General features: G+C 39.0%; 1 protein-coding gene across 7 annotated transcripts in view; it reads right to left on the bottom strand.

Annotated features, from left to right (window-relative positions):
• The window catches only part of KIF1B (kinesin family member 1B), an 85,983-nt gene that overhangs the window by 40,512 nt on the left and 19,336 nt on the right, over positions 1-26,135 (bottom strand). For 3 of the 7 annotated variants that reach the window (XM_021374637.1, XM_021374632.1, XM_021374635.1), the window contains exons 3-20: positions 25,115-25,191; positions 22,837-23,016; positions 20,971-21,036; positions 20,494-20,672; positions 19,768-19,879; positions 18,954-19,031; positions 18,718-18,783; positions 17,305-17,380; positions 16,923-17,001; positions 16,305-16,447; positions 12,815-13,026; positions 11,649-11,728; positions 10,259-10,334; positions 7,575-7,654; positions 6,821-6,927; positions 6,280-6,363; positions 4,602-4,782; positions 3,884-3,956 (exon numbers count right to left, since the gene is read on the bottom strand). In XM_021374637.1, the coding sequence (XP_021230312.1) occupies positions 3,884-3,956; positions 4,602-4,782; positions 6,280-6,363; positions 6,821-6,927; positions 7,575-7,654; positions 10,259-10,334; positions 11,649-11,728; positions 12,815-13,026; positions 16,305-16,447; positions 16,923-17,001; positions 17,305-17,380; positions 18,718-18,783; positions 18,954-19,031; positions 19,768-19,879; positions 20,494-20,672; positions 20,971-21,036; positions 22,837-23,016; positions 25,115-25,191 (1,949 nt within the window). Of the gene's footprint in view, positions 1-3,883; positions 3,957-4,601; positions 4,783-6,279; positions 6,364-6,820; positions 6,928-7,574; positions 7,655-10,258; positions 10,335-11,648; positions 11,729-12,814; positions 13,027-15,375; positions 15,418-16,304; positions 16,448-16,922; positions 17,002-17,304; positions 17,381-18,717; positions 18,784-18,953; positions 19,032-19,767; positions 19,880-20,493; positions 20,673-20,970; positions 21,037-22,836; positions 23,017-25,114; positions 25,192-26,135 lie in introns of all 7 variants that reach the window. The other 4 variants (XM_021374638.1, XM_021374634.1, XM_021374636.1 and 1 more) reach the window with 2 other exon arrangements.

The following is a 26,135-nucleotide window of genomic DNA, read 5'->3' as shown; positions in this document are numbered from 1 at the left end:
ATTATACTTAGAAGCCTTATCATCTCAGAATATCAGATAATCTAAACTCTTCCCTCCCAATCCCTTCCAAAAATCTTAATATATACAACAAGGAAAAAAAAACAAGTTCCTGATTAAAAATAAAAACCAAGTGAAAACTGCACTTCACACATGCTACAAGGACATGCAAATCCCCGCCACACACATTTGCCTTGGTTACTGCTGTTGCTTCTTTCAGCAAGTCCTCCCCAGGTAGGTGAATGTAACAGCCATCATAGAAGATGTCATGAGCAGCCAGAGTAAGTCGGGTTAACACTGGTTAGTAACGTTGCACATAGTTGCAGGGATGCTCAAGTTTAGAATCCGCTTCACTACAACAGCAGCCAGAGAAGTGTTAGACGATAAGAAAAAAATGAAACAGAAGCAGCCGAAAGGTTCAGTGTTAAAAGGACTGTAAGTGCCACTAGGACAGGTGAAGACAGTGGTTCATACTTCAAGACTTGCTACAAGCTAAAAGGATATCCAGAACCAGAGTTTCAGAGGTGTGTTTGTTTTCCATTTGCCACCTTGTTTAGTTTAAAAACAAACAGGTCTTGACTGTCCGAAGAATGAGTTTCAGAAGAATGTAGTAGCAGTAATTTTTTTATTTTTATTTTTTAATTTCAATTGTTTGAATACGAATTCTCAATTTTATATCCTTGATTTGTCCTCTTCTCAAACCCTAGAGCCTGGAGTTTCCACACACTTGCTAAGAGTTACGCTGGTTTTGCTTCTTCATTACAAGTTTTCCATCTTTTGCTAAACGATTTGGAATGAGCAGTGCTTCAGGTTTCCATATGCTAGGAATGTTTGTTCAGGTATACTGCAAAGTTACGCGTATCCCCCGTTATTGCCTACTGCCACCAGGAATTAAAGTCAGACTACTTTTTTTCCAAGGAATTACTAATTTAAGATAGCTCTTGAGCAAGCAAGAAAGTCCTGTGTATTGGTGTTATCCACTAGAACCCGCATCACCTTCAATAAACACAGCAGTCAGTCTCCAGTGAACCTCTTGTGTCCCTATTTTTGACATGGAGTTATAATACACAAGAATTCAGGAACAGGAACTGCCAGTTACTCTAAAACCAAAGGAAACCCAGGTCAACGACTACAAACCACAGGTTCCTGGTAGAAGGCCACAAAGAATGGGGAATGCAGTATAATTTGTCTCAGGAACAGTGGAAGGGAGTAAGAAATATTGTTCTGCCCTGTGGTCAACAAGCTCTACAGCCTAAGAGTCATTTTTTGAGCTGCCTGTGACCTTACGTATGCTTAATATTTAAGAATAGCACCAGAGAATCAATTTCCACCACTTTAGGTCAGAACACCGGACTAGAAACACAACCAGCTCCTCCTGATTTTACAGTTGACAAAATCTGCAGCCTTAGGAAAAAGCATCTAACAAACTGCATATTGCAGTGGAAATGAAAGATGCCCTGGAAGAAAACACTGTACAAACTGCAGATTCAAGAAGAGGTCCAGAAAGGCAAAACACAAACTGCTCCAACACGGAGGCACAAGTTCCACAGGATTATTCTGATAGGTTACAAAATTATCTTATTATTATTGATGGGTAAATTGATACTTGCATATAGAAAGATGATTAAGAGACACCATGTGGACTTTGTCTTACATGCACTCAGAGATTAACCAGCCTAATTAATATAGTTAAGTACCCATACTCTAATAGTAAGTGGTCTCTCAAAGGCATAACGACCAAGAAAGCCAGGAAGATAATCTTAGTTCTCCTGAACACCTTTTCACATTCCACTTGAAAAGTGGTGAATGATTATTTCTATTTCCAAGTAATGCCAGCAAGGCCTACTTGTTAGTTGGAAATACTAGCTCTTACAAAAAATTCTTTTTTGTACAGTGGATCTAACTATAAATAAATGCCCAAGTTTGTTGGCATCTCAGGACAAAAGCAAAACAATCTGGTAAATAGAACTAGCCAGCATCTGATATCCAAGATTCTAATCCCATTTAGAAGAAGAATAAAAAATATTTCAAAATCAATCTTATATAGTCGTGAGATGAAGGACCTGATACCAGCTGGATATTGTGGCAATGTAACCATTAAGTACAGTAATGGAACAACTGGAAGGCACCCCCAGATCTCCCAGCCATTATTCAACTGCTGCTGAGTTAATAAGCCATCAATCCTGTCCATTCCTGACTCTGCACAGTCTCTCTGTTCAGTGACACAGAAATGACAAGATGCATCAAGAAGTCTAGCTGTCATCTGCAGAACCCTCATTAAGCAGTGTGAAAAGCTGTATCCTGATAACAGCCCAGTGATCTCGTTTATCACGATCCTTACCGCTAGGGAACCTGTTCTTCAGGAACTACATTGGTAATGCATGTGGGATTGTCTTTCACCTTTCCCCATTAAGTGATCAGCAAAACCAAAACAAGCTTAAAGAAAACAGTAACTACAGTATGGTATGAGACAGAAAACTACTTCAATTATCTTCCCCTAATCATAAGTACATGGGGTAACAAATCTCCCTTCACAATACTTGTATCAAAGCAGCCTTATTTGCAGCAGACCCCCAGATACCCAATTCTCACGTGTATAATTCATCCAGTGCCTGTCATCAAAATTTAAGGGATGAAATTGCATGACTTGTATCTCCTTTGACACGTAGTCAACACTTTGTTGTTGTTTGTTTTTTTTGCAGTAATGCTTTCAGCTACACAAATTTTAACTATACAGCTCAGGAAACACCACAGTGTCACATCCTAACCTCTCTTCTGAACTAAGTTTGCATTGGCTCGAAGTCTACAGCAACTCCTCTCCATCCAAGAGATCAGCCCCTTGTCATGGAATAGCTGGCAGTGGAGAAAGCTTTAAGTGCACTGTACAACATAAATAAAAAGTGATGTAGCTTTTACACATGGAAGACAGTGCTCTGCTCCACTCTGCTTCTGGGAGAAGCATTAAGAGGTTTAAATCCCAGCATGCATTTAGCAGTAAGTTTTCAGGAGCCTCAAACTCACAATAGAAACCAAAGAACTGTGATTTTGGAATTTCTACGGTAATTAAGGCACAATTACATTTGAATTCTCACTAAAAGACGCTCTGATACAGTTAAAATAAAATCAGGAGACTTGGGTTTCTTAAGGAAATCTAAATTTCATCCCTGGTCTTAGTCATGTTTTCAAATGCATGGAAGTTGCATGCATTTCTATTTGTAATCAACTTCAGAAAGTAATTTTCTTGAAAGACTGAGGTCTTCCTATGTCAGAAAATTTATCAGATTTCTTCTTAAAGAAATAAGTGAAATCGTGGAATTCCCATTCTTCTGAATGAGTTAAACTTTGCACACTTGCTCCCTAGTCATAACCCCACCATCAGCAGGTGTAGCATTAAGAACCTTACCATGCAGGGGAAGGGAAAAGGGTTAAAACATGCACAATGCAGCAACATTTTCAGACATTATTCAAAAAAATAAACCTAGCATATAATTGGTCTAGAAATCTCTTTGGCAGCACAAAATTAGTACCTTCTGGTGATCCAAAACAAAAATCAAGGCAAACACCCCAAGAAGTTGATTAGATTACTGAACAGGAACTTCAAAAAACGTAAGAGCATGGAAATGCCCTTCTTTAAGCCTGCAATTCAAGAAATCCGACCTGCCCCAAGAAAAGCTGATTGAAATCTCTTCACTGTCAATTACAATCCCAAATTAACATGAAACAGCTCGCTCATACTGATCATGATCCACTGTAGACAATTATTTGATAGCAAAGGGATAACTGCATTGTGCAGACAACCCAAGCAGGTTTCCTAAACTTTCAGATAAGCAAGGACAGGAATCACTGTTTGCCAAAGGTATAGTTAATCTCAAGAAAGGACACATACCAGCCTTTGCTGCTCCAACAAGAGATCTGCTTCCTCCTTCTCCTTCTTATATAAAATCTCCATTTCTTGTAATCTGAAGACAAAAGAACAGAAGTAGCCAAAGAGGTCATTATTTTCACACTGGTGTTACTCTATACACAGAACTAAATTACACTTGATTAAAATAACAAGAGTAAAAATCATTCAATTTAAAAGGAATTCCCTCTTGTTATACAGCTACTGTCTTCTTTGCCCCTTTAAAATCTAAAATAAATCATAAATCACAACTTACTGGGATTAAGAATCCTCTTCAATCATTTAAGAGGATTTGTTACATAGGAGAGGTCTAACAAACTACCATAGAAGTGAATCTACCTAAACATTGCAGAGCAGTCCTTCGCTGCAATCTGGTCTAGAAAGTTCGAAGCAGGTGCTTCAATGGGATCTATTTATTTACTTACTGATTTTTAAAAGGAGCCATAGCACTGAAACACACAAGTAAGACTGAGGAAGTTTTCTGAACTTTTACTAGACGTAGCAGTGACAACACGTGGCAGAACCAGCACTGGAATATGGTGACAGAGGACGAGTACCTCTGATGTTTATTTCTGGAAGTCTCACTTTGACATCTGATGTATATATGGAAGACTTCTAGTTTAGGTTTGCCACTGAAACCACTCCCATAGCCTACAGCTGTAACTTCCTTGTTGCAGACAGAAATTCTGAGTTCCTTTAATACCTTTTCTCCATCTCCTGCTTCATGTCAATTCCCTGCTTCTCCAGAAGCTCCCTCTGAGCAAACGTCCAGTCAACAGGCTCAGAGGGAGTCTCAGCTGATGGGGTTTTCTCTCTTTCTGCTCGTGCTTGCTCTGGATGGTTGAACCGGAAGACATGGTTTTTACCCATGATGATACGATTTCCTAAAAATAGCAACAGAAATTAATTCTTTCAGGATTTCAAAGCAATTAAAAAACATCACTGAATCATTCATCCCATTTATCTGCTTGTGAGGTAGCAACAGAGAAGACTGCTCAGTAAGGATTTTGGTAGACATTAGAGTTACTAGGTGACAAGGAAAACAAGAATATTTTGTTTGTAAAAAACAAGCCACTGGTAACATAAAGCATTGCTCACAGAGGACAGCTTCACCCTCTGAGGTCCAATCAAATGTTTTGGCAGAGTTTATAAAAAATTAAAGGACAGACATGGAGACTGAGCAACAGCTGCAACAAATAGAATATTCACTGAAACCCATTCCTCTCCTTCAGTGACACCACCAAAACATGGGCAGAAGTCACTTTAGCAGAAAGTTCAGCTAAGAAAAGTCTAACTTCAGAATGCATGGTGTTTACTTTTCTTAAAAATGTGGTTTATGTGTATTAATTTGAGTCCTAATCAGTGAGATTTATGGAAGGATTTTACATCTTCTTTTAACTAATGTGGGAAAGAGCTGAAGAAACAGAATATTTTTCAGCTACATCCTAGAGACATAAGATACTCACAAAGATGGAGACGTGCCTGATGAACAACAGTAAAATTTCTCTACTCTCCCATACAACATATTAATATAGTTAAAAATAAAGCCTCGTTCTAGCAAGTAGACCTCCAGAGTAATCAAAATTGCTCTTGTCAATATATTGACAAAATGCAAGCTTTTCAAAAGCCGTATTTGAATTCTTCTAGTAAGTCAATTATCCAGATGCAGAAGGAAAAAAGGAAAAATCTCTTTCCTTTAATGGAAGTAATTACTAAATGATACAGTCGCAATTTTCAGTGCGAGTCACATGCAGGCACAGAACAACTTCAGGCTTGTGCTGAAGTCAATACGCTTTGTTCCATGCAAATACTTACTTACAACTTTGCGGAAAAAAATTGAGATGTTTGTTTTTAACCACTGGTTAAAGATGGGTTAAAGATCATAATTTAGGGAAGTCGCTTCCTCCCCTCTAATTCTTTCCCCATATGCCTTTCTAAAGGAATGTAGAGGAGTGAGTACGAAATCTAATGAGAGTAAAGAGAAGCTGCTGTACTCCTGCAGAGGGTCATATCTTAGCTTTGCCAGGAAGCTGGGAATTTTCCATCAGCAGCTGGCAGTCTGTCTGCTCTGTCTCACTGAGACTGCCAAGGGCAAGAGGTTTGGGCAAGAATGTACTGGAATAACATCAGGGTAAGCAGAAGGACAAGCAGGATGCTGCGTGGCAGTGAATATTTAAGTACGCTTACAGTTAGCGCAGCAAAGAATGAAGGAAAAGGAACTGCTGACAAGAGAAAAATGGTAACTTCTGTTTAAAAGCTGCACTCCAAGGAAATTAACACTCCTGCACTTTAATAGCACTCAACATTCTCCACGAATGATGTAAGCATCACGTATGTAGAGCCCAGAAAAGGAAATACCAACCTATTCTAACTTTTCTTACCTGAGCGCAACTGCACGGGCTGCACAACCCGCTTGCCGTTAACATAAGTTTCCGATCGCTCACAAGGCTCCAAAGTAACAATAACTATAAAGAAAGCAACAAGAGATGAGACTTTAGAGAGCACTGTACAGAAACAGCAAGGTGTGCAAACCCTAGAGACCTCTCACTTTCTGACTTTTCCTATTAACACCAACACAAGATGCAAGGGAGTCACTCCCCAACGTTACAATGCTTAATAAAACTCCACCAGAGAATAAATACTACTAATATCTCAATACTGCAAGGGGCAGTTAGTGCTAGTTATTTTGTTTGAATTTTCATGCTTACAGTTAATCAAAAGCAGTTACCTATCATAGTGAAGGCTACAATTTGAGTATTACCTCAATTTTATTTTGTTCCACCAAGACTCAAGAAAACAGTCAAAGCTGAGACAAGAGAATTTTGTGCTATTATTTAAAGTATTGCAAGTATTCTCTGACCAAGTAACAAGCAAAGAATGTAAAAACTCAGCAGCACTTGGCTAGGAAAAGTAGTTTTTCACCTTCACCATTGTTGTTCCTCTCACTTCGAAAGATACAGTGCTCTTCTTTGATATGAGCCCCACTCAGTACGATGTCTTGCCTTCGCTCAGCATCAGCTTGGCCAACCCTGAGTCCAACGGAAAACATTTCAAGAGCAAGTCAGACACGTTCTACAACTCTGTAGAACTATACAGCCCAGAAATATCCAAAGAAGTGTACAATATTAAGCCCCAGAAGCGTGAAGATAAATGTCCATTCTGAAGTCACATGATTGAGCAATTCTAGACAACTGCTACCACAAAAATGGACAAGTTAATTTGCTACAAAGAGAAGAAGGTGTTATATCCAATAAGACAGCAGAAGAGGCGTGGATAATAGTTTATTTGTATGAATTGAATGCTCAGCCATATCCTGGTTGCTTCTGTCAAGTATTGTGGTTTTCAATTCTCCACCATCAAAACTTGGAAAGCATTTCCAGTGCACTTCATTCCTTTTGTTTGCCTATATATTAAAAAGGATATCCTACTTTCTTTGACTGCCTAGTGCAATAATAAATATTTAATAAAGCAGAGTGACTGCAGAAATCACTTTTAAAGCACAAAGTAAACTTAAAGGAAAACGCTGTGCTTTTTTCACCTACAGCAAATCCCATGCTTCACTTATACCTAGAAACTGAATAACTCAAAGAAAAATTATTATTTAATGTCAAGGTGTCTCCAGCATAGGATCTTAAGCAAGCAAACCTGACTTCAGAGCATTAATACCAACCCTCACCTAGTAATACCATCTTTGATGTAGTACAGCAGACATTCAGACATGAGTGGATCTTCATTAAGGTTTACAAGATGAGGAGTCTGAAACAGAAAAAGAAAAATTAATTAAGAACTGAGGAGCTACTTCTAGGTTTCTTCCCACAGCTGTGGAGAGTGTATAATAATCCAGCAGTATTGCTATGTACATCCAGGTTACTCCATAATCCATCTCTTCAAAAATAACCTCCTGTAATACTGAAAAGCTTCACAAGGTTAACAGCAGAAGCACAGCTCCAATTAGTGGATGTTTCAGACAGTAAAGAAAGAGGGAATAGTTATGGCTTCAGTTAAAAACATAACGATTCCTTGGAAAGTAAACTTGGATATAGAATATCCAACAGTAGAAATGGGTGCTGAAGTAACATTTTGCAACTGATGTGGAATCAACTACGGCTTTTCTAAGGCAATATATTCCAGGTGTTCACTCAGCAAAGTTCACTGAAGTCAAAAGAAAATCTAGAACTATCAACTGATACAAACAGCTAGAGAGCTCTTCATCTAAAGCTTTTCTAGATTTAAATCCGCTACAGTTACTATAAACCAACCTTCTTTGGTGAAAAAACCCCATTGGAATCAGCAAACAAGTCACATGGCCTTGGTGTGAAAATCTAGCCAGTGAGATAGCAGTAAGCATAAGCACAAAAGAAAGGCAAAAGTGGTTAAACAATGGAAGCAAAAAGATGACAAAAGAAAAATAAGTGTTAATCAGCCCCCTTTCATTCTATTATTCTCAATTAGAACAAATTAAGTAAAAGGAAATAAATGTGCCTAAGATTCCTTGGAAATGTTGTTCCCATCAATTCATTCTAGCTACAAAAAAGACTACTTGCTAGAAATGTTAATAGCACTCAGTCTTCCATTGAAGCATACACATTTAGACTTACTCATTCAATGAAGAATTTCACTGTGAACAGTTAGCTACTTCTGAGCTTCCATAAACTAACTAGAGATTATTTTTATCCCCTAAAAAATGAAGAGGGATCCTAAAACTGTAGCCAAGCATATGCCATACCATCATCCCTATTCACAGCATTGAAACGCATTCAGAAGCTGCACGAACCTTTTCAATCAAGAGAAAACTTCAGAAAGCAACACTATGACTACACGACTTGATGCCTTACTGTACTTCCTACATATGCATTTTGGCATCTCACATTATTTAATAGGTTCAAAGTCTGAAGTGGTCCACCACAGTTCATAGAGAGCTTTATAAAAAATAAAACTCAACAGTTTGAAACTGATGCTGTCTACACCTGCTGCTGTTCACTCATTCTGAGATCTGTTATTCACAGAATCATAGAATGACTCAGGTTGAAAGGGACCTCAAAGATCATCTAATTCCAGCCCCATCCAAAGACACTGAGTCTTCAATATTCTCCTGGACAGCATTCCTAAAGCATGAACTGAAGGACTTTCCCAGCTCCCATCTTTGATGAGAACATAATTACATTTTCACAATTTATATTGAATAGTTTCCTGTCAAAGACAAAATGAATAAATACAGCTACGGTGGCTCAACGTGAGAGCTTTTAGTTTGTCAAGTGGGCAAAACTGACCTTATATCTATACAGGTACCTCAGAAGCGTTAAATCTTTGTAAACAACTTCAAAATTTCCATCACCTACACGTGCACAACAGCAGCCACAATTACTAGGAGGATAACTAATAAAACCGAACTGCATGGACAGCAAGGAAAAGAAGCAAACAGGACTAGGTCGGAAGTTTTACTACTTCTAATAAATCCTCTATGGGTAAAATAAATAGTAACTACTACCAAAGCAACTACTCATCTCAGGTGGCATTTATAAACAAACCTGATCAGCTGAAAATGCATCAAAAGAGTCATCAAAAAGAGTTGATGGTCTCTGAGGGAAAATCTAAAAGGAGATTAGGATCCATAACATCAGAGAAGGAAATGTATCGAACGCTCAATGAATTAACACCTTTACAAACCTCACACCCTTCTAGAGACCAAAACCAGAGCTCTACCTACTCCAAATACAACACTAGAATCTATTAAACATTTTAACCGGTTCTGTCCTATGCATGCATAGGACATGTACGTACTTGAGTACATACCACTCACACTAAAACACTACCCTGTGCTATTCACTCATGAGGTATTCAAGATACAAGTAAGCATACTCTTTTCCTTGCACTTAGTAACTCTGCATTAACTGCATAGATAGCTTCTTTACTAAGTGGATCACTTTATATTCATAGCATTAATTTATTATTATTAATCTGATTTTTCTAAAGCAAGGTACACAGTTCAACCATTGCTGGATATCAGGAACCTGTGAACTTTTCATACTTCTCCTATTTCATTAGCATGGATGCAATATGTTTCACACAGCTGCCTAGAAGCACATCACGTCAGTTTCATAAGGAGCAGCATCCAACCTCATTGCTATAGGTAAAATAATTCTTAGATGTAGAGCGTTTTGACATGTTTGACTCAAGCTGTTTCCAAAAATATAATGTAAAAGGAGCTTGCTACTGAGAATTCAAACCTCACCTACAGTTTCCAGTACCTTACATGGATACAAGCTCTTCTGGAATGGCAGTTTCCTCGTCATCCTCACCCTGCAAGATGACCAACCAGCTATTGACAGACATGAATCAAAAATTATCAGTTTTCTCTACCTTTTTAGGAGAAAAGACTCCCAGCGTTCCTCCATCTTCCCGAATGGCAACTCCCATTTCTGCCAACAATGCCTCCCTGGGAGAGTAAAGCAAATTATTTACCACATTTTAGGCTTTGGAAGATATAATTCTTGGTCAACAGAAGCTCTCAGTTTCATTATGAAATACAGTATGAAATACTACGGTTTCATCCAGCCTGCAAGGGCTGCTGCCACCTTTAACACCATAGGGCAAGTTTCCAAACTTGAGCTCCAGAGTTTGTAGGAGGAATAAGAACAACAAAAGAGATTTGACAGTATTTCAGTGCAGCGGAGTATCAAAAAGTGAGTATAATTTAGGACATTAATCTTTCTTAAGGTGGCAATGAACGTAAAGGCTGTTCTAAATTTAGACATTTAATTTCAAACGAGCAACCATCATTTGTTAATTTACACAGATTTGTCTGGCTCTTCCTGATCCAAAATAAAAAGCATTCTTTCCTTAAGACATAAAAGGGATTGTATTGGGACAGACAGACAAACTCTTCATGTCATACACTATTCTTGATCTCGACAAAGCACAACAGTGACTCCAGCAGAGGAGAGTAAGAACCGGGCAAACCGTATTTATTCCTGAAGTACTCCCACGGTCTCTGAATCTCTCAAGAAAATTCCCAAATTGAAAGTGAAATTTCTTTTACGCAGCCCTCCCAATTGCTTTTGTTTGGGTTTTTGAGGAGTGCTGATTGGTTAGGGCTTTTCTGGAGGGTTGTGGGTTTCGTTTGTTTGTTTTTTGTTGTTGTTTTTATTTGGATGAGGTTTTTTGTTTGGTTGGGGGGGGGGGGGGGGGTGGTGAACTCAACTCCGAGCATCATCAACATAATGCAGCCAAGCCTTCCACAGCCTACAGATCAATTATGATAATTTCTAAGCATTTAATATCCTAATAAATTGTACTCCGTTTTGTTCCAACCACTTTCTGACAATGCTTACGCATGTCTTATTACTCCAGACGCTAGTCAAACCACAGCTGGAAAGCTGAAGTTGTTCCATAGTTTCAGGAATTCTGGTACTGAAAGCTTCATCTTGGCTGTTTAAATTCACTGCCAGAGTTTTTGGAATGTGAGAGAATGGGGGGGAAAAAAAGAAGACCAGGACCATATGCTGCTTCACAACAGAAGCTAATGTAGCAGCTTAGGACATTATCCAAACTGTAATTCCAAACACTTCAACTTCAGAAAATATGGGAAAGAAGATGGCATTTCCTCAGTACTGCTCCTGTTGTAACACATCATACGAAGACCAGCGGAATTACCAGTAAGCCCCATTCTGCTGTTCCACTGCTTTTCAACAGAGTGACATTATCCATTTTCTAAAAACAATTCACATCTACAGCATTTCTAATTCCTGACCTTTCCATCCTAATGGCCTCTGTTTTCCTCAGCTTCTCTTCCCACGTTTCATTCAGCTCTGCAATGATCTTCTCAGATTCCTGTATAAAAATCCCAAAAGCTGTTTTACAGTTTTCTCAATGTTCTCTACATAAAATACAAAGCAATTAATGTTGTTGCTCAGTGCTAGCTCTCAATTTAATTTGGCGTACAAAACATACTGAGTGCTTCAGATCAGTTTGTTGACTTCCTTCATTTTTAAAAGAGTTAACAGCCTTGAAAGGAAGCCAAAAAGAAAAGAAGTCTTCATATCTAACCTCAATCAGACTTTAATTTGAACCACCTAAAAATTTCTTTTTTCTTTAAAAATCTAATTTACAGACATCATTCAGCAACTCGATGCCAGGGAGCCGCAGAGACCACACCATTATTTCCATGGTAACAGCAAGTTTCTAACAAGAAAGGGATATGCGGTGTGTGTTCCAGCCCATTCCAATCCCTGTGGCAGTGTCTCATGGACAAGACATGAGAATGAAGCACAGATTCAACAGAGCCAGCTTTCCCCACTCATCCGCCCATGGAGATGGGGGGGCTTTGGTAAAATAAAGAAATACTTCACTGTAATGCACTTTTGATGCGGTTCAATTCTGTGCAGAATTGGGACAAGGCTGCTATTGTCTGGATAAAGCATGCTATTCTGTGTGCTTCACATTTTAATCTGTGGGGGCTGGGTGAATACAACAGTGGCAGGATTATTCTGCCTCCTTTTTTCAACTTTGGGGTAATTTGGTTTTCTGAAAGCTGACTGTATTTGCTAGTCAGACCTAGTCCACTCCAGTGCCCACCAGGCCTCTTCAAGTCTATATTTAAGTTCAAATTTCCTGTAATTGCCACTATCAGAAGACCTATAAGCAAGAACCAAGATCGTCATTTTGAATTTAGTGGTAGCTCCAGGCTACAGTTAAAACCATACAATCCTAACAGGAAAGGCTGCACACGAACACAGTCTCTAACTCACTTCAGTAAGATGGATTTTTTTAGCTCACATGTGGGTTTCAGACAACTTCCAATGGAGACAGCAGTACGCTGGATATATTTTTGCTGAAGGAAAGTTCTGCCAGTTTTGACACTGCTTAGCCTTTGAAAAGATCAAAATATTAGCCTGCTTAATCTCCAGCAACACTTGCCTTCAAACGCTCGATTGCCTCTTCTCCTCCAGGCGTTGACATGATCCTTTCCTGTATACTGGACACAGACGTTAAGCCCACCTGACTACTGAGAGAGCAGGAGGACGGAGAGGCAGTGAGGGACCCCATGGAGGCTGTGGAAAAATTGCCAGGACGTTGATTCTCGGTGGCTAGCAAGTATCTATGTTTATTGTTCTGAAAATCTTTCAGATCTGAGAGAGAGACACACAGACACAGGGAAGGCAGAGAGACGGGGAAAAGGAAAAAAGGAGGAGGGAAGGAAAAAGACAGAGGAAGATAGGAAGGAAACACCAGTATAAGAGGAAAGCATTTAAGCAGCGACAAAACAAGTTTTGTAGTTTTTAGATGGCAGTTGCGAAACAAATCCCTTAACATTAGTAGGTATGACCGAAATAACTCAAATCAGGCCCTGAGGATTATTGGAAAGGGCTCTGCCATAAACCACTCTGATCAAAAAAGGTTGAAAAAAATAAATTACACTCACCAAAAATAAACTGACTTATTCCTAAACAAACACTAAGCTGCTGTGCACCATGAAGGTCAGAACAGGAGCAGTTACTGATGGGATTAGTGACATCCCGGGCTGCAGCCTGAATATACACCAACCCCTTTAACCCAGCAAAATATTACCTTCCAGACTCCTTTAATTCAAAGTAACGATCATGAACCACCATGACCACAAGGACTACAAGCTAACCCCTCGCTGCGTGCTGTCAGCATCTAAGCCACCTGTCAGCCCACGGCAGGGAGGAAAGAACACAAGTTGACAGTAATGTGCCTGCACTTCCTCTTAATCCTCTCCATCTCAAAAACAGCCATCTCAGATACATGATCAGTGACGTATCTGCTGAGGCTCTGACAGAAGAACCACAGAAGGTGGTTTAAAGCTTTTTGGTTCTCATTTACATGGAGAAAGACTTTAAAAAAAAAAGTTATAAGGCAGCCTCTGGAGCCTGAATAAACAGAGCTTTTCAGAGACCTGAAAGATACCTCCTCTAAAGGCAGAAAACAAGATGAAGGCACATGAATGATTTAAAAACAAAACCATCCAGAGGCAATTTATTTTGATCTAACCTGGCTTCTCAAACGTCTGCAAACTGCATCCTCAGAATAATCACAAAAAATATTTTGTAACTAGACAGCTCAGTTTTAATAATTTCAATAGTTTTAACTTCTAGCTCAAACAAATCCTTCAAAGTACTTTTCCTTAGTAAAGAAGCAAGTCAAATCAGACCTTGCAAGTTATGAATAATGGTTTCACTCTTAGAAAAATCAGAGATGCTCAGACAGACACCGCATAAATTTCCATGTCCTTCTGCATCTCCTCCACTACTACCCCGACCAACACTGCTGCAGTAAGTCTAATACCTCAGCTGACTCCACATTCTATTTCGGCCTCATGACTACATCTAATCAGTTTGAAAACCACCATCTGCAAATAAAGGAAGCAGGGGTGGAAGGTTAACAAAAGAAAGGCAGGTTAAGGAAAGGGAATGCCATCAGGATGAGGAAAGCAGACATGGCAGAGCAGGGAGGATGAAGTCTCGAAAGGCCAGGAGACACATGCACTCCTGGCCATGAAGGAAGTGGCGCTTGCAGTAGCTTTCGCAGTTGCTGTGATCATTAAGAACCAAAACCCTCGACACCATGCACGCTCCTCCTGGAGGCTGCAGCTTTAACAGATGACATATGCACACGCTGGAAGCAGCATCAGAACATAAGACAAGGCCAGGATGAGTCTTTACATCACCAGTAGCTTTGATTTCAGGAAATTTCAGACAGATCTCTTCTACTGATACTGTTTTCAAGTGGGGGGGGAGGGGGAGAAGACTGCCTGAGAGTTTAAAACAAAATCTGCCCACATCAAGTTCACTCTGCACACATAGCAGACATTTCTCTTACAATGGACTTTGTATATTTCCCTTCCATAAAGGTAAGCAGTAGAACAGAAATAAAATGATATTTGCTGAGTGTTTCTAACCCTAGTAAACTAATCACCATCAGCCATTACAGCTCAAATAAGGAACCTTCATCAGTACAAGACATGTAACTTCTTTTTGTCTAAAGAGGCTACACAAAATAAACCTCAGTCTCCAGGAGGATCTAATACTATTTCATCTTAAGTTAATCCACACATTTCAAGTAAATACTTCTAAGTGGTAAAGAGAAGTTAAAAGGTTAGGAAGCTAAATGAGCAGAAGCTGTTTCAGCTGAGTAGCCCAAAAGATTTGAGGAAAAAAAATTTTAGTTCAAACGTAAAATGTTAGCTGTCATGGAAACAGGCTAAATCGTGACCGCTCTCCCTTCTGTATTCTGCCAGAGAGCAAGCAATGAACATATGCTGCATTTTTAAACTTGGACTTGTTTTTTTTGACTGCCGACTTAATCTAAGCTGGTTAAGCTAGTTTCCATGAGACTGTGTAGCGTTCCACAAGGAGGGTTCTGTCTGGGATTTCCCTGTGAGAAATGCTGGCATGCAAAGCTCAGTTAAAAGCTGACCCAGAGAAAGCAGGTTAAGAAGAAAACCACACAATACACACATTTGCCTCCACTTCCAGAGTATTCATCTCCCATTGGATCAACTGAAGGGAAGCAGGAGGGAAAATACAAGGATCAAAATTGAAGATTCACCAGTGACATAGGAAGGGAAGAGAATACTACTCCACGCTTAAAGATACAACACACAGTTTTCAGTAACATTTTTTTTTTCAGTTTTGATTTAGAACCAAAAAAACAGACTGCACCAAACAGGTGTTCTCACGCATTTCATTTTCTCATGGCCCCCATCTCTTGAAAACAAGCAGACAGAAAGGTTTATACAATAATTCAGGCACAGTTTTGTCCTAGTGCCTTAACAGATTGCTGGCAAAAGAAACAATAGAGCTCTACCAACCTAACTCAAACTCTTGCCCCAAAATAATTTAGTATTTTATTTACATGCAACTGCTTCATAGCTAGGAATTTTGAGATGACAAATGCTTTGCCACTAAGGACGTGGTCTAACAGGAGTTAGGCATCATTTTCTTTTCTGAACAAGGATGGTACCAAAGCCAGGTATCAACTAATGACCTTTGTCTTTCAAGAAACAGGAAAATACGCTTGCTTTCTCAATATGAAATCAGTTGCTACATCACAACTATCCTTTTATCAGTGGCCAGGCAAAATGCCCTTCATAACTCACCAAGGCAACTCTTCAATGTGAAAGTTCTATTACAGTAAAATTACTTGTACAGCAATACAAAAATCCATCTCCATGTTTTTCCTTGAGAGTTTGAAGGTGCCATATTAACTCTACAAAGACTGAACTTAGGATGAGTTATTTAAAGACAGAAGAGGCCGTTCCTAAAATGTTCAAAGTTTAACGTCAGCACCTACATCCAACTTCAACATTCTATGGCAGGCCAAGCTCGCCCTCCCCTGTGTAAGAGAGACCGAACCCAAGATGGCAAGGTCTGTTTAACCCACTTACTGTCAATAATATCTCCCAGCCCTTGGGCACGCAAGAGATCCTTAAGCCTTGTCACCTCCTCCTTCAGCTCACGCACCAGCTTGGCATTTGGATCTTCATTGATAACAGCATTGCATTTAATTTGTTTTGCACGATCAGCATATCTGGAACCAATCAAAAAAACCCTTACAATGAACATATACATGCTCATACGCAACACAGGGTTTACATCAGAAGAATTTGTATTTAATACAGGGTACTGCTACAAAAAGAACAAGCCTCCTTCAAGATCTAGACAAGATGCATTAACAAGTTGCACCACACACAACAGAATTTATTCCCCATTACTGATTGCCTTGAAGCCTCAGTTCAAGTAAAATGCTTATAGTGACCACACTAGAAAAGAACAGGAGAAGATGGGCTAGATTTTTCAAATTAAAATTAGGCAATTAACTCCTAGTTTACTGCTCACATACAATAGATCAGTTTTTCCTTTTTAGGGTAATTGCATTTCTTTCATTATAGAGTTTTCTTTCCTAGAGGTTTCTCAAAATACCATATCCAAAAATTTGAAGGATATCATGTGCCTGGTGGAGCTAACAGCTACCCAGATTCATCTCAGATGAAAACAAACTGTACCTTAAAGTGCTCAAAGTTTCATCATAGTTGATATCTGCAGGACTCAAAGCAGCAACCATAGCAGTTCGGGAATTACCACCTACAGTGGAACAGGTAAAGTTTTAGATGACACAGCAGCGCACAATCTAAACACTATTACCTACTAAATATCAGTATTTTCCATAAAGTACAGAATTCAACTTCATTCCACATAACTAAGGAACACACAAAAATCATAGAAAAGCAGCAAAGCTTCAGCTTTAACAAAGGTGAAACATACAACTCAGATTTGACTACTAAATTATTTAAACTCTTAAAGAATACAAACTGAAGTGAATTAAAAACATTTGGAAAATTGACTGAGAATTTCTTTCCATACTGGCACAGGTAAAATCAGGCATACCTAGGTTCTCTCGAAGAAGCCACGTTAGTACAGAATCCCGGTACGGTATGAAGTCTGTCTTCTTCTTTTTTTTGCTCTACAAAGTAAATTAAAAAAACAAACAAACCTGAAAAATAAACACTGAATGGAAAAGGAGCATAACTGCTCACTCTTAACGCTCAAGAGGTGCTGAAAAGGCTCCTCTTTGTCCCTTGCCAAAAGTGAGTAACCTTAAAACGGACAAGTAAAATTAAGTAGAGCAGGTAATCACCTGATGCTAGAGCTTGCAAAATTTTCCATGTCATTTTAGAAAAAGCAGAATAGATGATTGCCTGCAATCTACCACATGAGGTAAAGAAAAAAGCATGGAGTACAGAAGCACAAAAGCAAAGAAAGTTTCCCTTCCTAAAAGGTAAGTATTTCCAAGCTAATTCACCAAATCAGGAGAAGGGATGTAGTAAAGTATGTTTTGGGAATATTTCTTAAGTGTGTGCTTTTCATTTATTTATCTCCAATCTTAGTATATTTTTGAGTTTCAGTATTGACCATTCTCACATTTTGTAACAATTCTTTATAACAGGAATTTCTCAAGAAAGATCCTTGCTCTTTGGTTTCAAAATGAAGACAACAAAGTTTCACAGCTGGTCAAAAAAGACAACATCCACTACCACTCCAACAACCCTACCTTGCTGGTGCAGTTATCCTGAGTTGAAAGCATTAAAGAAAGTGGAAGACAATAAATGATGAGCTTCTTAATAGAGCTTATATATAGCATTCTTTTTTTGAGAAGCCCCATGAATTAGAATAATTTTCATTTAAAAAAAAAAAAACCCAAGAAGCACTTAAGCTCAATCTGTCCCAAGCTATTGAGAACTCACTTTTAAAGGCAGCAGCAATTCACTTTTTTTTGCTGTTTTGGGTTCTTTTAATATAAGGTGAATAGACAAGCACAAGACAAAGTACTTTTCTGAACCTACAAGATTGTGTTTGGATTACCATACGCTTACTCAACTAAACACACTAAGTCTTTGCATTGAAAGAAGTCTGTGATGATCGAACTGGTATTTCTAACGTGTGACATTTTAGTATTTTAACAAGAAATATGCTGTTAGATTTCCAGAATTATTCTTTCCAACAGAAATACTTCCATGGCTCTATAGAACTGAAAGCTTGCTATATGAAAAACATCCTCTACGTAAATGTAGACTCATTTTGCCAGGCTTCTTCAAAGCTAAATAAACTAATGCTTCAGTCTACCTTGAAACAGTTTCCAGCAGGCTCCATAAGATGCTTAGGATACACATACAGCTAACTTCACTGAGAATGCCAGGTCAAGAACAGTGAATGACTCTGCTGTACTCCATTACTCTCACTGTCCCAGTTTTACTAGTTACGGAAAGGATGTAGCAGCAGACAAGTAAATGCTGTACTTACCACCTCTGCCAATGCTGAAATAACTTTACCAAGAGTCGTGAGAGATTTGTTTATATTTGCTCCTTCCTGGGAAAACAGAATCCGGTATTAGTAAGTAATTCTTATTTTTCAACCATGAATCTCTGCAAAATTAAGCCTTTACTTTCACAGCTACTTATTCCAAACTTATAATAGCAACTCTTACATTGCTTGTGCACCCAATTCCCTTGCTTCCCCACACATCAGTGGTCCGATACCTTCAATCGGGTTCCTTTGGCACCAGTTGAATCAGCTCGCTCACTCCCAGCCAGATCCACAAGGCTGATCTTGCTGACCTGAAGAGAGAAAGAACAACTAGAATCAGTCCTTGACAAACTAAAGAAACTAAGTAACTTCAAAACATTCTATGGCACGAGAAAAACTGTCTACAAATGACCACGGTGTGCTTGAAACTAAGGTTTTCGCATGCAGTTAGCTTGATGCCACTATATTGTGGATAAGAAGCATCTGGGATTACGCTCTGTTTTACACATCACTATACTTTATCTAAAGTAAAAAGAGACAGTGAGGCCTGCTGACAGGAACAGAGGTGAAAAGAAACTGTTACTGCTATAGGCAACATAAGAATCTCAAAGGAAAATAAACTTTCACATCATCTTGATTCCAGTGACATCAAAAACAAAGCACTGGCCCAACTAAGATGGAGGGAGATCTTCTAAACTGGTTTGTTGTTCTGTTTTATTTTCATATGAATTGAAAAATGTGAACATTACCTGTATTTTAGGTATTTCTGCACACAGAGCCTCTATTTCAGCATAATAAAAGCCAGGAAACTGTTCCATTCTAAACAGTGTACCTCCTTTTAACACACAAATTCTATAAAATGCCTAAGTTACGGTCATCCCAATCCCTGTGCCCAGAGAATAAGTGAAAATTTCTTACTGACAAGCAAAAGAACAAAGTTCTGTGAATGGGTGCAGGGAAGATTGACTTCTCTTATTTCATGTATCTCTCCCCATAGAACCTAGTCCTTAAGGCTTAAGTTCTTCCCGCTCCCCATCTGTAACATACCTTCTCTGTGGAAAGATCAGTTTCTGCATCATGTTTCTTCTGAGTGAAGACAATTGTAAACACAGCATGAGAGCGGCTGCTGGTTTCATTCATGTTGGTAGCTGCCACAGTCCTAGATGATGAACACACATTGATATGCTCAGAAAACAGCAGCCTCTATGCTGCAAGTACAACAACCTGCAAGACTCAGCACAGCTGCATTTGCACTTACTTTGCACTGCTCAATTTCTCCCAGCTTCAGCACAGTTTAAACAGAGCTTGCTCAATCTGTGTACTTACTAACCTAACACTAACATATAACAAAACATAAATGGTATTCACATCAGTCTCACACAGACTGTTAAATGAAGCGTACTGATTATAAATGACAACTGTTAGCGAATAAGAACCTAAAGCTGTAAAGCCACCTTTAGTCCTGATCAGTTGAGTGAACAAACTACTTATATAGACCAAAAGACTGACTTAAAAACCAGTACAATTACTTATTTAATCTAAAGCCATTATAAGCCTTAAGTATCTGTAGCGATTTGCAACACCATTACACCACTCAAACCAATTTCAGCATTTCACAGAATTGACTGGCGCATAGCTCAGTAATATTGCTGAGCTGAAATCAATTTTTTTTTTAAAAGGAAGTGCATCACAGAAATAATTTTAAATTATGTGCTATACATCATATAACACCACCACAGAGACAGAAGTATGTAACATGCTACTGCCACCAACCTGGCTTTGTTTCCAGCATCCATGAGGTCTGCAATGTCTGTGTAAGATGTCACTGCTAACTTGGACAGATCTTCCACATAAGGGCCAAGCAGAGGATGTTCTCGCACCCGCAAATTCCCTTTGTTCTTCGGGTTCAACAAGTCTCTGACTCTCTCACAATAAATCTCCATGTAACTCACCTGAAAACAGGCATTTCAAAGATCACTTAACAATCCTTAAAACTTCCTCCTTGTGAAAACTGCAGTGCCTCTGGCAGAAATTCCCACCGTGCACCACAGGAAAGCTGTGAGTAGGTGTCTCAGTTGAATAGTGTGAGACAAAGAGAGAAAGGAAGAAGAGTCGCAAGGTACACATGCGGCAGGTGTCAACATAAGCTACATGTGCAGATCCCTTTGCTGTTTCAAAAAACGCTGATGTTTAACTAAAACTGTTTGATGTCCAGCACACAGATATTCTTTTATTCCTCACCATACTCACCTCTACAGAGTATGACATCTCTTCATTGCTGTTGTCATTGATTTTCTCAAACAATTCTTCACATAGCTGGAAAGAGATTAAAACCAAGTCAGAAATTAGTTCGTACTGAGTAGTAAGAAGTAACAGCAGTGACAAGTCATTAATTTGGCAGGGGAAGAAAAAGAACAGATTGCACCAATGACAAACAGCGTCACTAGGAAGATCCTTAACCCCAACTATCTATCATTATCACCCAGCCTTGATAATTTATTTTATAAGGCATTTCAGTTGTTCTAGGTTTAACCAATATTAATATTCTGTAATTTAAAATTAGAAGAACTATCCACTATAACATTAATGCACAAAAGAACCAAAATTGGAGTAAGAATTTTAGTAACTCATGATTAAAACACTTAATCCTATCCCAGCCTGTTTATTTTTAAAAGAATAATCCTTTGTCAATTCACTGATAGGCTGAAGTTCCAGTACTCAGATTTAAATCAATAGGCAGACAGTATCAAAATTCATTTAACAGCATCTTCATATGAAGAATGCTTCAGCCACTCAGCATTCTACTGTTTCAGTAGTACTGCTTTACAAATAAGAGAAACGAGAGACACAAAATTAAGATCACAAAGGAAGAAAAAGAATGAACAGTTGGCAAACGCACGGATATGTGCAGGAACATAAAAAGCATGAGTACACAGAGGGATGTGCATACAAAGAGGATTCTGGAACGTGGACCTACTAGCCACTGCATGGAACATAAATGGCATGGAAAATAAATAGCATGGAAAATGCAGGCAATTTTAAAGCATGTACTCTGAAGTCAGTCAGTCAACACATGGTCAAAGTATAAAATATCACATTACAAGACAGGAAGACAGAGTCAAGGAATTTTGCCAACACAGAAATTTAATGGCAACAACCTGTATTACTTAGAACGTGTTGTGCTGTACCCTCTGCATACGTGATAAGAAAGAACAGATTCAACAGGTTCTCTCTAAATACATAAATCATTTTGTTTCTTCATAACGAGACCTCTCTCAGTGAAATTCAAGGGAAATTTTGTTTAGAAACAAGTAGGTAACAGGAGCATTACTGCATCTACAGCAACATTAAGTATATTTTTTAGAACAGTCTTTAATTCATACATATTTGAGGTTACAGAAATGGGAACATCAAGATCACAAATCAAAATATTTCAGCACCAGGCTGTTTTGATATATTTTCAACTAATTTCACCCATTATGCTGATACTTTATATCACTGCAAGAAAAAATACTTCCAGTAACTACGTCCTTAATTACATTATCCCAGCACATGTGAACAAATATACTCTTCCAGCATGACTTCGAGATAATCTACATATGCAGCCTCAAGTGGAACCAGAACACTTCCCCCATACTTCATGGAGGTTGGTGGCCTAAATATTTTCTCCCCAGATTTTGATACAATCTTATCAAATGCATCGATATATTATTTGCCGTTTAGCTCTGAGAAGCTTGTTTCCACGAAACCCTTACAGCAGAATCATCAGCACTATCACCTCAATTCCTACTGAGTGCAAAGGTCTCAAGTGCTGACCTCATTACAGCCAGAGGAGACAAGAAACCTTGTGACCAGGACACCTTCATTTCCCAGTATGTCAATGAAGGAGAGAAACTGAATGAAGGAAAAGTAGACAGAATATAAAGTATAATTTTTAGAAGTGTAACAGAGTGGAAATTGCTTAGCATTCTTTTCCTGAGCAAGTTTCTTTCAGTCCAGAAAGAAACTGTTGTTGTCTGTGAACTGCTATTGCAATACAAAGAAGCTGTATTGGTCAGTAAATATCTGAACATGCTATTAAAAAAAAAAAAAATCCCTTTCTGGGTTCTGTCATACCTGGGGGATTATCCCTGCTTGGCTCTCCTCCTGTTTGCCCATCATGGTGTAAGATTTCCCAGCTCCAGTTTGTCCATAGGCAAAAATGCATACGTTGTAGCCCTCGAAGGCATGCAGCAACATCTCCTTCCCAATATCATTGTACACACGGCTCTGAGACGCAAAGCAGGGATCTTCAGGCTGAAAAGACATGAAAATAGCATCAGAACAGTCTTCTCACTGCCATGTAGCATTTCAAAAAGCAATTAATCTAATTCCATCTTGTGGGTCAATTCTCTTAGGAAAAGGCAAAGAGAGCACATTTTTCCACAGATCTTTCCCAAAACAGAATCAGCTGAAAAAGAATGAGACTGACAGCCTTGGCAACACCACTCCAGCACTGCTGAGGAAACAACCTCCATAAGAAAAGAAACCAGTTTTGGGTTGTGAACACTGCTGACACTGCTGGACGTGTTTTGTGCAAGATCACTGACAAACGTGATTCAAGGCGTCTGAAACGGAGAGAGGAAAAATATCAAAAGTAGAGTTTGGAGAGTTGATACAAAGAAAGAAGGTCCAGAAGCTACAAAGTCCTGGAGTGGCTGCTCTTGACTAGGGCTGAGGAGAGGGAAAAGAGAAGACAAAGCTGTTGAGTTTTTTTAGACTAAGAGAATGTACATGGATCATTAAAGCAGACCAGAATTTTCTGGCAGCTGCCTGATTTCGCTGCCTATAACCAATCCAGGTTTTGATTTGCAACCTCAGTAATTGCAATGGTGACTACAAAATCCCTAAATACATGAATACATACTTCAAACTAGCAAGTAAGCAAATCAGCCAAGGACAGTATATCAGAACATTTTTCTACAGTTAGATTCAAGGCAGAGCTACTCTAAAGCAATTCATCCCAGTAACAAAGCAAAGCAAACCCAACCAAACAAAACCAAACAAACCAACTTGACTGCAGATGCAGTGACAAACCTGCAGAAGGACAGAGCGAGGCATGATCTTCAAACACCTGACTGAAAAGTTCTGCTACGCTTTGGATAAAGCATTACCACCACTACTGCCTGATTAAGATGAGCTATGCTGCATATGCAATGAAAAAAATTAAAACAATCACAATGTCAAAAAATCAACTTGCCAGATGTCAGAGCAAACACAGAACTTGCTCAAAACAAAACTTCACAAACTAAAGACATGAATTCTCTGGGTTTTTATGCAGTACATGTCAAGCACTGAGGCACTGCACTGGTCAGACTCCAACCAATATCGGAAAAAATTACCCCTCTAACAACGCAGATGTTGTAAGTTGCACAAACCAGAACAGACTGCACAGCTAACATAGCACTGCAATTTGATTTTGTAGGGAGAATGTCACTGTGATATTATTAACCTAGTATTTTCTCTTCCTGAAATGTTGCATTTTAATATTAATTACTCCTGAAACCAGGACAAAATCTAGCTGGGATAACAGATAGGTAGATAGATAACATTCATTAGAATGTTAGACTCAAGGCTTTCGGATCAGCTCTTTCCTTTGCTACAGCCTGTCTGCTAGTTTTTGGTACTTCATGTGTTCTTAAGATTCCTTCAGCTGATCCCATAATTTATTTGCACGGCAAAAAGGGCAGCACAAATCCAAATTTTTCTAGGTTTTTGTCATGAAAGTATCCTTGCTAGCCACAGATTTACTCAGAAATATTGTCATGTTTGCACTATCTACATGCTAAAATTAAAAACTGAGAGAAAAGCATTACCCGTTCTTTCTATATTTTTTGAGGAAAAAAAAAAAGGGAGGGGTTGACGGCAGATCAACACAGTTCTGCTTTAGAACAATTACTGGAAGTCAGCAAGACCTTAGCACTAATTTGCAGGAGGGTGGGGCAGAGGAGCTAGATGGGAGAGTTTATTGCTTTTGCAGCTATCAGAAACATAGGTCACTACTCTCCCTTTTCCAGACACGCCAAGGGGAACACAGACCACATCTTTCCTTGAACTGCAGAACACGAGCAACTGTCAGTCATCTGCAAATAGAACCAAAGTAACTCTGGTTCACGTGCACCCTTAAAGCATTTAAGACAAAACTGTTGCTGAATATTTTAAATAATCTTTCAAATACTCGCAACTTGCTATTAAACTCTAAGAGCTTAGACTTGCCCTCTCTCAAGCTTTCAATCTGAATGAGGGTGAGAGAGAGAGTGCAGAAACACCTGACAGGGATGGCACAGTCAGAAAACAAGCAAGCAGTTAAATCAAGCCAGGTCAGGACAAATGGTTTCCTTGTAAAAGAACTTACCGATGTGTGGGACCAATAAGAGTAGTCAAAGCTGAAGGACTTTGGCGCTTCCTTGGGATTCTTTGGGTTTATAATACCTATAAGAAACAAAATTCAAACATTTAGCTAACTTGACATTTACGAGCATAATTAATGAGCTCGCTGACCCTCAGCGTCTGTCTGAGTATTCCCACACCACTCTGGAGTAATAAGACTGAAGCATCAGACTCATGGCTTCCAAGGAAATCCATTCCTAAAAGGAATGATGCTGCTAAACAAAATTGTTCTGTCCTATAGAAAGCCTGAAGTAGGTCATGCTGCTCCTTTGGCGTGTAGAATGGGAAAGGCTTTCAGGAGTTGAGGGATATAAACAAGGGAGAGGAATGAAAACACAAAGACCTCCAGAATCCATGGTGATTCCACAGCAGGACAACTCAAGACTACTCTGAAAAACAAGTTAAATTGTAAAAGAGCTCACTGCACAAGGATTTTCTTCAAGCAGCTCAGTACTCTCAGGGTAATGGAGAAGACAGGGAAAAGTTGTATCTACAAATACTTGGGGGATTATTCTGTGTAATTTACTTCAATGTCCTATACAGAGATTTATAATGGTACTGACAATGGCTGAACCAACCAAACCGTAAATGTTCTTAGCCACTGAATACAGCCCCCATCAACCTGCGTGTTTGCTCTCTTCAGAAGTTTAGTGTAACATACAGAAGGTCTATGATAAAGTCCACACAAGATAGCCAATACAGAAGAACAAAATGCTTGTTTATAGCTCCTGTTACAACCTAAGGTGCATTCAAAAAGCTGACTTCCAATTGCCTTTTCAGCTCTTGCAATCCTTGGTTTATTTTTCTTCCCTAAGTATTTGCATGTAACAATCCAAGAATCGCCAGGTGACTCATTAAAAACATTACAAATACCAGAAAAAGCATCATACCTGGGGGTAGGGGGACACAGCACACAACAAAACCCCACTTTTCCTATCAGTACATCTGGAACTTTTATGCTCTTTTTCTTTTCCTCGCCTCCCTGA

The sequence above is a fragment of the Numida meleagris genome, chromosome 20, assembly GCF_002078875.1.
Source record: "Numida meleagris isolate 19003 breed g44 Domestic line chromosome 20, NumMel1.0, whole genome shotgun sequence".
Classification (NCBI taxonomy): Eukaryota; Metazoa; Chordata; class Aves; order Galliformes; family Numididae; genus Numida; species Numida meleagris.
This window is presented reverse-complemented; position numbering and strand designations above follow the sequence as displayed.